Here is an 11,347-nt window from a genome sequence, read left to right as displayed (position 1 = left end):
ATGAAGCGCCGAAAGGAGGAAATCGCCGGGTCCGTCCCTTTGTGTTGCTCCCTCCTGCCCCACAAACGCGATCCTGTTGGCTCACATGGCAGCATTCGTTGCAATGATGCAGGAGCTCTTCGTCGGCCTTGAGTTTGTTCGGTCCGACGGGGAGCGAAGTGTGTGCCTGGTGCGCCTCGCACTGTCACAGGTATGTGCTCCCGGTTGTTTTTGTTGTTTCACCCATCTCGTCCTGCCTTCTGACGTCCTTTTCCTTTCACATCGTGCAGAGGCCACCCACTGTCGTACAACCGACACGCAATGGCCGGAGCCGTGTTGTTTTCCTTCCTCTCGACCACTGCCGTTTCCTCTCGACACTGCACCTGCGGCGTATGTGGCCACGCTTCTCGGTACGTGCTGATTGCACAGCTGCTCAAAGGTGCTCAGCGTTGACAGCTGTTTGACTGTTTTTGTGTTGTTGGTGCTGTAGGGCCTTGGAGCGGTCCTCAATCATCTCCATTGAAGGAGACAAGTGCTCTTATGAAGTCGTATTGTCACCCGCTCCGCCTATGTGTCGTGCGTCGATCAGCGTTGTGGCTAGTTGTGTGTGGTTGGTGGCGCATGTGCTAACTCGACGATGACTGGCAGGTGGGAGAGGGCAGGAGCGTGTGGCAGCGTCATGTCTACTGTCAGACATGCGCAAACTTTGATCAGGTGAACGACCCCATTTGCATGGCGTGCGCTCGCCGCTGCCACGCCGGGCACGCGCTCGTAGCGGCGAGCGCCGCTGATGACGTGACTTGTCAGTGCGGTGTCAAGCACCACAAATGCCGGTACCGCCTTGCTTTTGATGTGTGGTATGAAGAAACTCGCCGTGGCGCTAACATCACCGCATGGAATATCACCACGCCAGATCGCGTGAGGAGATGGCGAGACGAAACGAGGAAAAGCACCAATTCCTGGAGGACCTGCTCAGACTAAGTGCGCGGGTATAGCCTCCAACTGTGCAACAGCGTGCTTGATGCAATTTTCGTTTCGATTAACGTCAACAATCAACACACATCATCATCATCATCGCGTCAGGCGCTCATTGGTGAGCGCGTGCCACTGTGGTCGAGACAGTACTTCCGCCTCACCAGGGAGGAATACCTACGCGACCTCGAGCAGCTTGAGAGCGGCGAAGAGGTGCGCTCTTCTATCTATCTCGCTTAGAACCCGCGTAGCACACGTGCGCGTGGCGTGTTGCGCGGCTTTACTTCTAACCAACAATCATCGCCACGCGGTGCAGAGCGAGGCCGTTTGGCGAGCGAAGCACGCCGCAGAAGAGGACAAGCTGAACAGCAAGGTGTCTCGAATGTTTGCTTGCTTCTTCGCGTCGGGCGAGCTTGGTACGGACAGGGCATCACTTTCGCGCATGACCCGCCCTACGTAGGCTCACACGCGCGCATGCACGCACACAGATCCGGAGGTGTTCGATCTCTTAGCTGATTTGGTCGCCGAAGAGAGTGGCGGTGAGATTACCCTACGACGGCCCACCGGTACGTCTCGTCTCAACGTGCCGATGCACAGTGGAGAGGTGGAGGGGTGCATCATGATGGCGGTAATAGTGAAGGAGTCGCTCATCACCTCATTCATTACGGCCCCGATAGATACCGAGTTGGAGGACTTGGCGGGAGCGTTCGGCGAGAGCTCTTACTACGCCCTGCTTTGCTCGCCGACGTCACGCCCCTTTCCCAGGGAAGGCAAGGGTCTGCTCATCCTCCCCAATCCTCCTCACTTCTACTTCTTCTGAGCCCAGAGCCTTCTGCTTCATCGAGAAACGCGTTGTGCAGCCCTTGAGCGTGAGAGAGGCATTTCTTTCCGTGTTTCTTGGCCAAGCGCGCCTGTCGACCAATTTCGGGCTTTGGTTGCTGGTTGGTCCGAGAGCGCCCCCAACTACCACAGATCTGCACATTCATTCATCAACACATTACACAACCACTTGTCACGTTACACATTTCACTACGACATGGGAGACGAGGCTGCTGAGAACCTTCGCTTGATGATCGAGTTTGCCAAGAGGGGCCAAATTCCCCAGATCGAGGGCTTCCTCGATGAGCAGGTGCCGATCAATGGAGTCGACCATTTGGGCTGCACAGGTAAGTGGGCCAAGGGGGTTCATTTTGTTCTCATTGTTTAATTATGGCCGCATTATCAGTGCAACGCCTCAACGAGTTGTTCCCATCTAAACTTTTACACGTTCTACTTCTCGTCAGCGCTCCACTGGGCTGCCAGCGGCGGTCACGCTGAGGCCATCGAATTCCTTGCTTCCCGAGGCGCGAACGTCAACGCCGTCGCCAAGGATGGCGATACCCCCCTTCACAAGGTACACATTTCAATTGGTTGTGGCACATCTTCTTTCGTTCTCCATGTTCTACACGCTGGAAGCGAAGTGAGAGCTTTCCTCCAGGACAACCCTGACCTTGTGTGCGGTAACGCTCTTGCGCTGCTGCCTGCAGGCCGCATGGCGCAACCACCCTCAGGCTTGCAGCGCTCTGGTCGCTGCGGGCGCCGACAGGAAGGCTCGCAACGCCGAGGGCAAGCTCGCGTCCGAACTGGCCCGTGACGGCTCGTGCAAGCGCGTCTGCACTCCCCTCCCCGAAGTTGGTGCGTTCACGTTTCTCTCTGGCTACACAGTCTGCGTGTGTTTGTGCGCCCGCGGCAAGGTTGCTCACCCACTTCGATGTTGTACAGGCGCCACCACGAACCCACTATTGAGGGCCATGGAGGAAGCCGCCCTCATGGACGATGATGAGGACGATTAAGCTTTCCCATCCTCGCTGAGCCTCACCGTGTTATATTTACGGGCAGCGTTCGCAAGTGATTCTCTCTTCGTCTCGCTTGTGCTTCACTTCCCGCTGTAACTTCTTCTCCTCTACAAACACCCTTTCCTCTGGCGCAAGTGTAACTTTAGTATCCCCTCTCTCTTCCCCAACCCACCGTTCAAGTCACTCAGGCGACCCACTCAACCCAATAAACCGAACTTGTACGCCCAGACCCCCACCTGCACCAACAGCAGAAGAAGGGCCAGAAGGCAAAGAAAGAAAACAAGGTTGGGGCCAAAGAAAAAGGGTGTAATTGCCTCTCCTTCGCCTCTGTTGTTGCTCTGGCCGCACAAGCAAGGCCAACGAGCCCTTCATTTGCAGCGCCGGGTTAAATCCCGGTTTGAAGGCACTTCGCATTGGTGGTTGCCTCAATCTGTGGCCGTCAATTCTGACGCCACCTTAACTCCCGCGCCCAAAAGAAGCCGACGCAGGCAAACACTGTCGAGTGGACTTGGTTGCCCCTTTTCTTGTGTCGAATCGACGAGAAGGACGTGTGCGACGTTCAGCTGATTTATTCTCACTCGCTTCGCCTAGCTTACTGGATTGATCCCAATAGGATCGAGAACACTCGGTCGCCTTCGTGTAATTTATTAGTCCTTTGTATATCCCCCAACTATCGCAAACATGCAGCCTCGCATGGTAAGTGACAACGCCCACTTCATCTCTTCGTTCTCCTGCCATTTCTCCCAAAGGGGGGCGGGATGTACAGATGGCTAAGCGAACCATTGTAAAATAGGGCAAAGCGGCGGTGGAGCAGAGAGGTGTGGACGATCTCGTGCTCATGCCGAAGATCACAGAGCAAGACATCTGTGCCAACTTAGAGAAGCGTTACTTCAACGATCTCATCTACGTACGCTCTTGCACTAACTGCCTTGGCCTCTATCTTCCTCAAATGATCGTTCTGACATCTAAACTCTCGGCGACTTCTCTCTCCATTGATTCTCTACGCGCAGACCAACATCGGTCCTGTGCTGATCTCGGTCAACCCTTTCCGAAGGATCGATGCTCTCCTCACCGACGAGTGCCTGCACTCGTACAGAGGGCGCTACCAGCACGAGCAGCCTCCCCACGTGTACGCGCTTGCCGAGGCTGCCTACCGTGGCGTTAAGTCCGAAAACATCAACCAGTGTGTCATCATTTCGTACGTGCATTCCCCATTCCTCCATCTAGGTGCCAAGGAGCGGGGAAGAGGTAACGCTAATTTTCGCCGATTTAATCGCTGCCCAATCATCAGGGGTGAATCTGGAGCTGGCAAGACTGAAGCGTCCAAGCTGGTGATGCAGTATGTTGCCGCCGTGTCTGGCAATTCGGGTGGTGTAGATTTTGTAAAGCATGTTATTTTGGAGGTACGTCCATTCGCTCTACTTGGCATCCTCTTGCCCCCCCCCCACAAAAACTGCCGCTACGAAGTCGACGCGACTTACCTTTCATCTCTGTTCCACAGTCCAACCCTCTTCTCGAAGCCTTCGGTAACGCGAAGACCCTGCGTAACAACAACTCGTCTCGTTTCGGTAAGTACTTTGAGATCCACTTCAACAGGCTCGGCGAGCCCTGCGGTGGTCGTATCACCAACTACCTGCTCGAGAAGGTACCCGTTTCTTCTCTCATCATTCCTCCTACTTCAGCTACTTCGCCTTCATCAACATCCTTCACGTGGCCATCATAGACTCACTCGTTCTCTTCTTCGCCTTCCTCTCCCTCCAGTCGCGAGTCACCTTCCAGACCAGGGGCGAGCGTTCGTTCCACATCTTCTACCAGCTCCTCGCCGGTGCCTCCGATGCCGAAGCTCGTACGTTTTGACACGCACGCACGCCAGCTAGCTTCTTCCTCCTCCGCGTGCGCTCACCTAACGCATGCTCGTGCGCACACCTGCAGAGGAGATGCAGCTCTACGCGCCTGAGAACTTCAACTACCTGAACCAGAGCGCTTGCTACACCGTCGACGGTATCGACGACATCAAGGAGTTCGCCGACACCAGGAACGCCATGAACGTGATGGGTATGACTGCCGAGGAGCAGAGGCAGGTCTTCCACCTCGTGGCCGGTATCCTCCACCTGGGCAACGTCGCCTTCCACGATGGCGGCAAGGGCACAGCTGCCGTGCACGATGAGAACTGTACGCACGCCTTGCTTTCACGCCTCTGTTCCCGGTATAGCACTCACCGTGTGGTTTCCTCCGGTTGCTGTCTAGACCTCAACCTGGCGGCCAGCTACCTGCGCGTCGAGCCCTTCGCGCTGAAGAACGCCCTTCTGTTCCGCGTGCTCAACACCGGTGGTGCGGGTGCCAAGAAGATGTCGACCTACAACGTACCCCAGAACGTCGAGCAGGCCGCGTCCGCCAGGGACGCTCTGGCCAAGACCATCTACAGCAGGATGTTCGACTGGATCGTGAGCAAGGTGAACGAAGCCCTCCAGAAGCAGGGCGGATCTGGCGACCACAACAACAACATGATCGGTGTGCTCGACATCTTCGGTTTCGAGATCTTCGAGGTATGTGGCCCGCACACTTACTGTCTCTTTTTTTCGATCGAAACTAATTTGATGGTACCGAATCGCAACTCCACAGCAAAACGGTTTCGAGCAGTTCTGTATCAACTACGTGAACGAAAAGCTGCAGCAGTACTTCATCGAGTTGACCCTCAAGGCCGAGCAGGAGGAGTACGTGAACGAGGGTATCCAGTGGACCCCCATCAAGTACTTCAACAACAAGGTCGTGTGCGAGCTCATCGAGGGCAAGAGGCCGCCCGGCATCTTCTCCCTGCTCGACGACATCTGCTTCACCATGCACGCCCAGTCCGACGGCATGGATGGCAAGTTCCTGCAGAAGTGCCAGGGCGGATTCCCCTCCCACCTCCACTTCCGCGGCATGAACAACGCCTTCTCCATCAAGCACTATGCCGGTGAGGTACTGTGACCACTCCACCACCTCTCGATTGTTTCGACGACCGCCACCTATGCAGGTTATTAACTGCCCTTCTCTCCACCTGTAGGTGACGTACGAGGCTGAGGGCTTCTGCGAGAAGAACAAGGACACCCTGTTCGACGATTTGATCGCCGTGATCCAGGAGAGCGAGAACCGATTGCTCGTCTCGTGGTTCCCCGAGGACACCAAGCAGCTGCAGAAGAAGCGTCCCACCACTGCCGGCTTCAAGCTCAAGACCTCGTGCGACGCGCTCATGGAAGCCCTTTCGCGGTGCTCGCCGCACTACATTCGTTGCATCAAGCCCAACGACAACAAGGCCTACCACGACTGGGACGCCACCCGTACCAAGCATCAGGTCCAGTACCTCGGTCTCCTCGAGAACGTGCGCGTGCGTCGTGCCGGTTTCGCCTACCGAGCTGAGTTCGACCGCTTCCTCAGAAGGTAATTGGCTCACTCCTTGGATTCTTAATTTATCGCGCGCTTGACTTGTTTGCTGACCTTTGCCTTTCCGCACACAATTCAAGGTACAAGAAGCTGTCGCCCAAGACCTGGGGCATCTGGGGTGAGTGGTCTGGCGCGCCCAAGGACGGTTGCCAGACGCTGCTCAACGACCTCGGCCTCGTACGACAGCCACACATTCGATTGCATTCCTCCATTGGAGCGGCCCAACTCATCGCCTTTGCTCTTTGACCAACTGGTTCACAGGACACGAGCCAGTGGCAGCTGGGTAAGAGCAAGGTGTTCATCCGCTACCCCGAGACCCTCTTCCATCTCGAAGAGTGCCTGGACAGGAAGGACTACGACTGCACGCTCCGCATCCAGAAGGCCTGGAGGCACTGGAAGTCGCGAAAGCACCAGCTGGAGCAGAGGAAGATGGCCGCCGATCTGCTCAAGGGCAAGAAGGAGCGCCAACGCCACTCGGTGAACCGCAAGTACGAGTTCGACTACATCAACTACGACGCCAACTACCCGCTCCAGGACTGCGTGCGGTCGTCCGGCCGGGACAAGGAGGCCACCGCCTTCACGGACCAGGTGCTCGTCCTCAACAGGCGCGGTAAGCCCGAGAGGAGGGATCTGATCGTCACCAATGAAGCCGTCTACTTCGCCATGCGCAAGAAGAAGAGTACGTGGCATCTCATTCTCATTCCATTCTCGGAACTCCTCACTCATATTCTTCCTCCCGTGCAGGCGGCCAGGTCGTGTACAACCTCAAGAGGCGCATTCCTTTGGGCGAGATCGCTTCGCTGTCGCTCTCGACCCTGCAGGACAACTACGTCGTCATCCACCACAACCAGTACGACATGGTGTTCGAGAACGACAAGAAGACCGAGATCGTGACCATCCTGATGGAGAACTACAAGATGAGCGGCGGCAGAGACTTGCCCGTCAACTTCAACGACAAGTACGTCACCTTGCACTGCGTGGGTTCGCCTCACTCTTGCGGCAGTACTGACACTGTGTTTCTCTCGGCTTCCCCCCACCGCAGCATCACCTACAAGGCTTCCAACGGCGCCCAGAGGAGGCTCACGTTCTCCAAGAACGAGAGCGCGTCGGCGCAGCCCAGCATCAAGAAGAGCCGTGCCAACATCCAGATCGGCATCGCCACTGGTCTGCCCAAGGAGACTGGTACCCTCCCCCTCGCTTGTCGGCCTCGTTTGTGGGCTCCCTGCTCACATTGTGGTTGCAACCACCTCTGCAGACTCGTCGCCTCCCAACTGGACCCCCAGCGGTGGCGGCGGCGGTTACGGAGGCGGAAGGGGCGGCGGCGGTGGCGGCAGAGGTGCTGCTGGCGGCGGAAGGGGCGGCTTCGGCGGCGGTGGCGGCGGCGGTTACTCGCAGCCCGTTGCCCAGGCTCAGCCCGTGGCTCAGGTGCCTCAGCCCGTGGCTGCCGTTCCTAGCGCCGGTCGTGGCGGCCCTGGCATGGGCGGCCCCGGAGCCGGTCGTGGTGGTCCCGGCATGGGTACGCCGCCAGTTCTCTCTCCCCTCTCTCTCCTCCAGAAACCAACGGCTGACTGTTCTCTGTTTTCAGGCCGCGGAGGCCCTGGCATGGGTGGTCCCGGTGCAGGCCGCGGTGGTCCCGGCATGGGTGGTCCCGGCGGCGCTGGTCGCGGAGGTCCCGGCGGCCCCGGCGCTGGTCGTGGCGGTCCTGGCGGCCCTGGCGCTGGCCGTGGCGGTCCTGGCATGGGTGGCCCTGGCGGCGCTGGTCGTGGTGGACCCGGTGCTGGCCGAGGCGGTCCTGGCATGGGCGGTCCTGGTGCCGGCCGCGGTGGCCCTGGTGCCGGTCGCGGCGCTGCTCCCGCTCCCGCTCCCGCTGCTCCTGCCAAGCCTCAGGTTCGCCAACGCCGCTAACGTTGATGAGCAGTTATTTGCCTGGTGCTGACACTGCTGCGCTCTTTCTTTGTGGGAGCAGGTGAAGGCGCTGTACGATTACGATGCGCAAACGGGCGACGAGCTCACATTCAAGGAGGGCGACACGATCATCGTCCACCAGAAGGATCCCGGCGGATGGTGGGAGGGCGAGCTCAACGGCAAGCGGGGATGGGTGCCCGCCAACTACGTGCAGGACATCTAAGTCGCCTTTCACACGCGAACATCCCTCCTCCTTGCGCCATTGCGTGACGCAAAGCACACCGTTTTAGAGGGTTACCCCCACCCACCTTATTTTTGCCTCTCTTCTGGCTTGTGTCTCGCCTTTGGTGTTGTTTCTTTACATAAAAAAACATAATATTACATTATTCCTGGTTATGGTACCGGTAGCTGTAAACGTCTAAAACCGGAAAAAAGGCCACAAAAAGCTCCAAAAATCAAAAAAAAATAAGTGGGTCTTCAAGTGTGGGGTGCTTGCCTTATTTTTCTTGCCGCCCGAAAATTGGCGGGAGAGCAGGCCAGTTTTCGCAGGCCGGAAACGGAAGTTTTGTGCGAAGATGGAGAGAGGAAGAAAATGGAACGATCTGGAGATGGGACTCCACAGGTGGTCGCTTGCTGGCCTTCGCTGAGGCCTCACGATAATCCACCATAAAACCACTTTGCCTTCACTTCTTTCCTTCATACAACTACACGCCACGGACACAACACGAACTTGTGTCATCTTCAATCGAACCAAGAGCCCCATACTTCCCACCAGAGCATGGCTACACACCCCGAGGAGAAACGAACACAACTCCACCGAAGCATGAATCTCGAACTCGAGCGTTCTGCCGATGCATCGTCGTTCGATCCGGACGCTGCAGGAGAGCTGGCCCCGCTGACTAGCGACATGCGACGACAGATCTACGAGCTCAAGGCAGCCTACGAAGAGTTCTGGCAACAGCGCAAGTTCAGGAAGGGCTGGGCCAAGCCCCTGTTCGCCTTCGACGAGGCTGTCGAAGAGCTGCTGGCCCGTGCCGCCGAGGCCGTCGTTCGCATCCGTTCACACTTTGATGAGCTCAACGGATCGAGCACGGTACCGCGCGGCCTCTCCAAGTCGGCCTCATCGATCGCCACAGCGAAGCTGCCTCGCTTCAAGGAGGGTCGAGCCCGCGAGTACCTGTGCAGCCTCGAGCAGGACCCCCGTGCCGCGCCGCAGCAGTTCGTGCGCGAGATCGTCCACGCCACCCTCAGCAACGAGGATGGCTACCTCGAGGAGGGCCTCACCGGCGACAAGCTCGACCGCTACATCGACAAGGTACGAACATCATTTCGCTCTACAACTTTCTTGTTCTTACGCTCAGAGACTCTGTTGTATGCTGACCTTGCCCCCCAAATACAGATCACGGCCTACATGAGACAGAGAGATGAGCAAGAGGCGAGGGCGACGGTGCAGCTGGAGGAGAAGCTCAAGCGGCGATGGGCCAAGGCCGAGGAGCTGTTGAAGGCCTTCTACGCGCTCGACGCCGACGAGAAGGCGAGCAAGAGCCACTACCAGTCGCTCCAGAAGATCATCAAGCGCGTCGACGACGTGCGCGAGGAGCTCATGCTCATGCAGAGACGACGAGAAGCCAAGCGGGAGCAGCAGGAGCAACAGAGCGTCGAGGCCGAAGTCCCTCAGCAGCCGACAGTCAGCGCACCCGAGGAACCGGTCGCTACCGCGGAGAGCCAGCCGGCCCCTGAGGGAGAAGCGGCCCAGGCCGAGGAGAAGGAGGAATCAGCACAGCCTGAGCAGCAGCAGCAGGTGGAGGCGCGCGAGGAACAGGAGGAGCCCAAGCCCGAGCAGGCCGCTGCCCCCGCGACAGAGGAGGCGCAAGCTGCGGCAGCAACAACTGAGCCTGCGGCACAGGAAGACAGCGCCGCCGCTGCCGCCGACACCGGCAAGGAGGTGGTGGATGAGGAGAGCGAACAGAGGCGACGAATCGAACAGGAGCGGGAGAAGGCCATGCTCAAGATCAAGAACGTGGCCGACAGCGTCACCCGACTGAGCGACCAGATCGAGGGTTTCACCAGCGAGGCCACCGGGCTCGACATGGAAGAGGTACGCTCGCACCCCCACCTCCTTACGCTCCACGTTCGGTACAACGTTTCGTTTTGTGGTCTGACCTTTCTTTCTCTCTTTCATCTTGTTCACCTACAGCTGCAGAAGGAGCCGGAGAGTGCGGAGAAGATGCTGTCGAAGCTGCAGAAGCAGTGTCTGTTCTACTCGGAGAACCTGATGAAGGACCTGCTCTCGCTCGACGCGATCTCGACCGGCACCCTGCCCGGCAGCGAGGAGGCCAGCGAGGAGGTGCGCCCGCTCCGGAAGCAGCAGGTCAAGGAGATTCAGGGCCTGCTGCAGGACGTCGACCAGGTCAACAGCAAGCTCAAGGCCATGCTCAAGAAGGTCCAGGAGGAGAAGCAGCGCAAGGAGGAACAGCGCAAGAAGTTCGAGATCGACGAACGCGCCAAGCAGCCTCAACAACCTCAACAGCAGCCGACTACGACTACGACAGCGACCGCGAGTGCGACTGCGGCGGCGGAGAAGGACCAGGCCAGGAGCGAGGGCGTAGATATGTGGCGTTCACTGAAGCTCAAGCCCAAGTTCGAGATGGCCCGCACGCAGGACTCGATCATCCTGCAGGCCCACATTCCCGGCATGCGCGAGGAGGACATCGAGATCGAGCGCGACGACGACGGCCAGGCCTTCACGGTCAAGGGCCTCCGGGTGCCCACGCCGGCCGAGGAGGCCGCCATGCGCCGACAGCTCAAGTCCGTGCTGGCGCGCGACCCGTGGGGTCTCTACTATCCGCAGGGCGAGCAGGAACGCGACCTCCTCCTGCGCATGGCCGCCGGTCGCTACGGCAGCTTCAGCGAGACCTTCGAGGTCTCGCCCGAGATGGACCTCCTGGGCATCGCGGCCAGCTACGCCGGTGGCGTCCTGCGCATCGCCGTGCCCATCAAGCCGCACCATCAGCGACAGCAGCGACAGGGCCGAAAGAAGGCCTTCTACCCCCACCAGCAGCCGCCTCAGCAGTTCCCCTATCAGCAGCGACGGCGCCACGGCGGCCGGCCGCACTATGGCGGCTACCCAGCGGACGTGGGCGGCCAAGGCTTCTTCAACGACAAGTCCTTCTGGTGGTGAAGTGTCAGTGGCCTTGGGAATATATAAATATAAAACATGCATTAATAACAAA

The 11,347-nt window shown here is 58.4% G+C and overlaps 3 protein-coding genes and 1 pseudogene across 3 annotated transcripts; all 4 read left to right on the top strand.

Moving 5' to 3' along the window:
- Positions 1-300: 300 nt before the first annotated feature.
- ACA1_080760 (uncharacterized protein) lies at positions 301-1,771 on the top strand (the record flags this gene model as incomplete). Its single annotated transcript, XM_004367701.1, has 8 exons — positions 301-389; positions 470-527; positions 628-812; positions 893-968; positions 1,063-1,164; positions 1,268-1,367; positions 1,440-1,517; positions 1,629-1,771. The coding sequence occupies 8 exons, from the start codon at positions 301-303 to the stop codon at positions 1,769-1,771; spliced, it is 831 nt and encodes a 276-aa protein (XP_004367758.1).
- Positions 1,772-1,987: 216 nt separating this feature from the next.
- ACA1_080750 (Ankyrin repeat containing protein) lies at positions 1,988-2,783 on the top strand (the record flags this gene model as incomplete). The annotated part of the gene is made up of 4 exons (XM_004367700.1): positions 1,988-2,117; positions 2,235-2,344; positions 2,478-2,625; positions 2,713-2,783. 4 exons carry the CDS (start codon positions 1,988-1,990, stop codon positions 2,781-2,783), a joined length of 459 nt encoding a protein of 152 aa, XP_004367757.1.
- Positions 2,784-3,624: 841 nt separating this feature from the next.
- On the top strand, positions 3,625-8,337 carry ACA1_080740 (annotated as a pseudogene).
- A 555-nt stretch (positions 8,338-8,892) lies between these two features.
- On the top strand, positions 8,893-11,295 carry ACA1_080730 (BAG domain containing protein; the record flags this gene model as incomplete). Its single annotated transcript, XM_004367699.1, has 3 exons — positions 8,893-9,429; positions 9,514-10,212; positions 10,312-11,295. 3 exons carry the CDS (start codon positions 8,893-8,895, stop codon positions 11,293-11,295), a joined length of 2,220 nt encoding a protein of 739 aa, XP_004367756.1.
- Positions 11,296-11,347: the final 52 nt, after the last annotated feature.

Source organism: Acanthamoeba castellanii, assembly GCF_000313135.1.
Source record: "Acanthamoeba castellanii str. Neff unplaced genomic scaffold scf7180000084618, whole genome shotgun sequence".
Lineage (NCBI taxonomy): Eukaryota > Discosea > Longamoebia > Acanthamoebidae > Acanthamoeba > Acanthamoeba castellanii.
The sequence above is the reverse complement of the archived record's forward strand: the minus strand, read 5'-3'. Positions and strand labels throughout refer to the sequence as shown.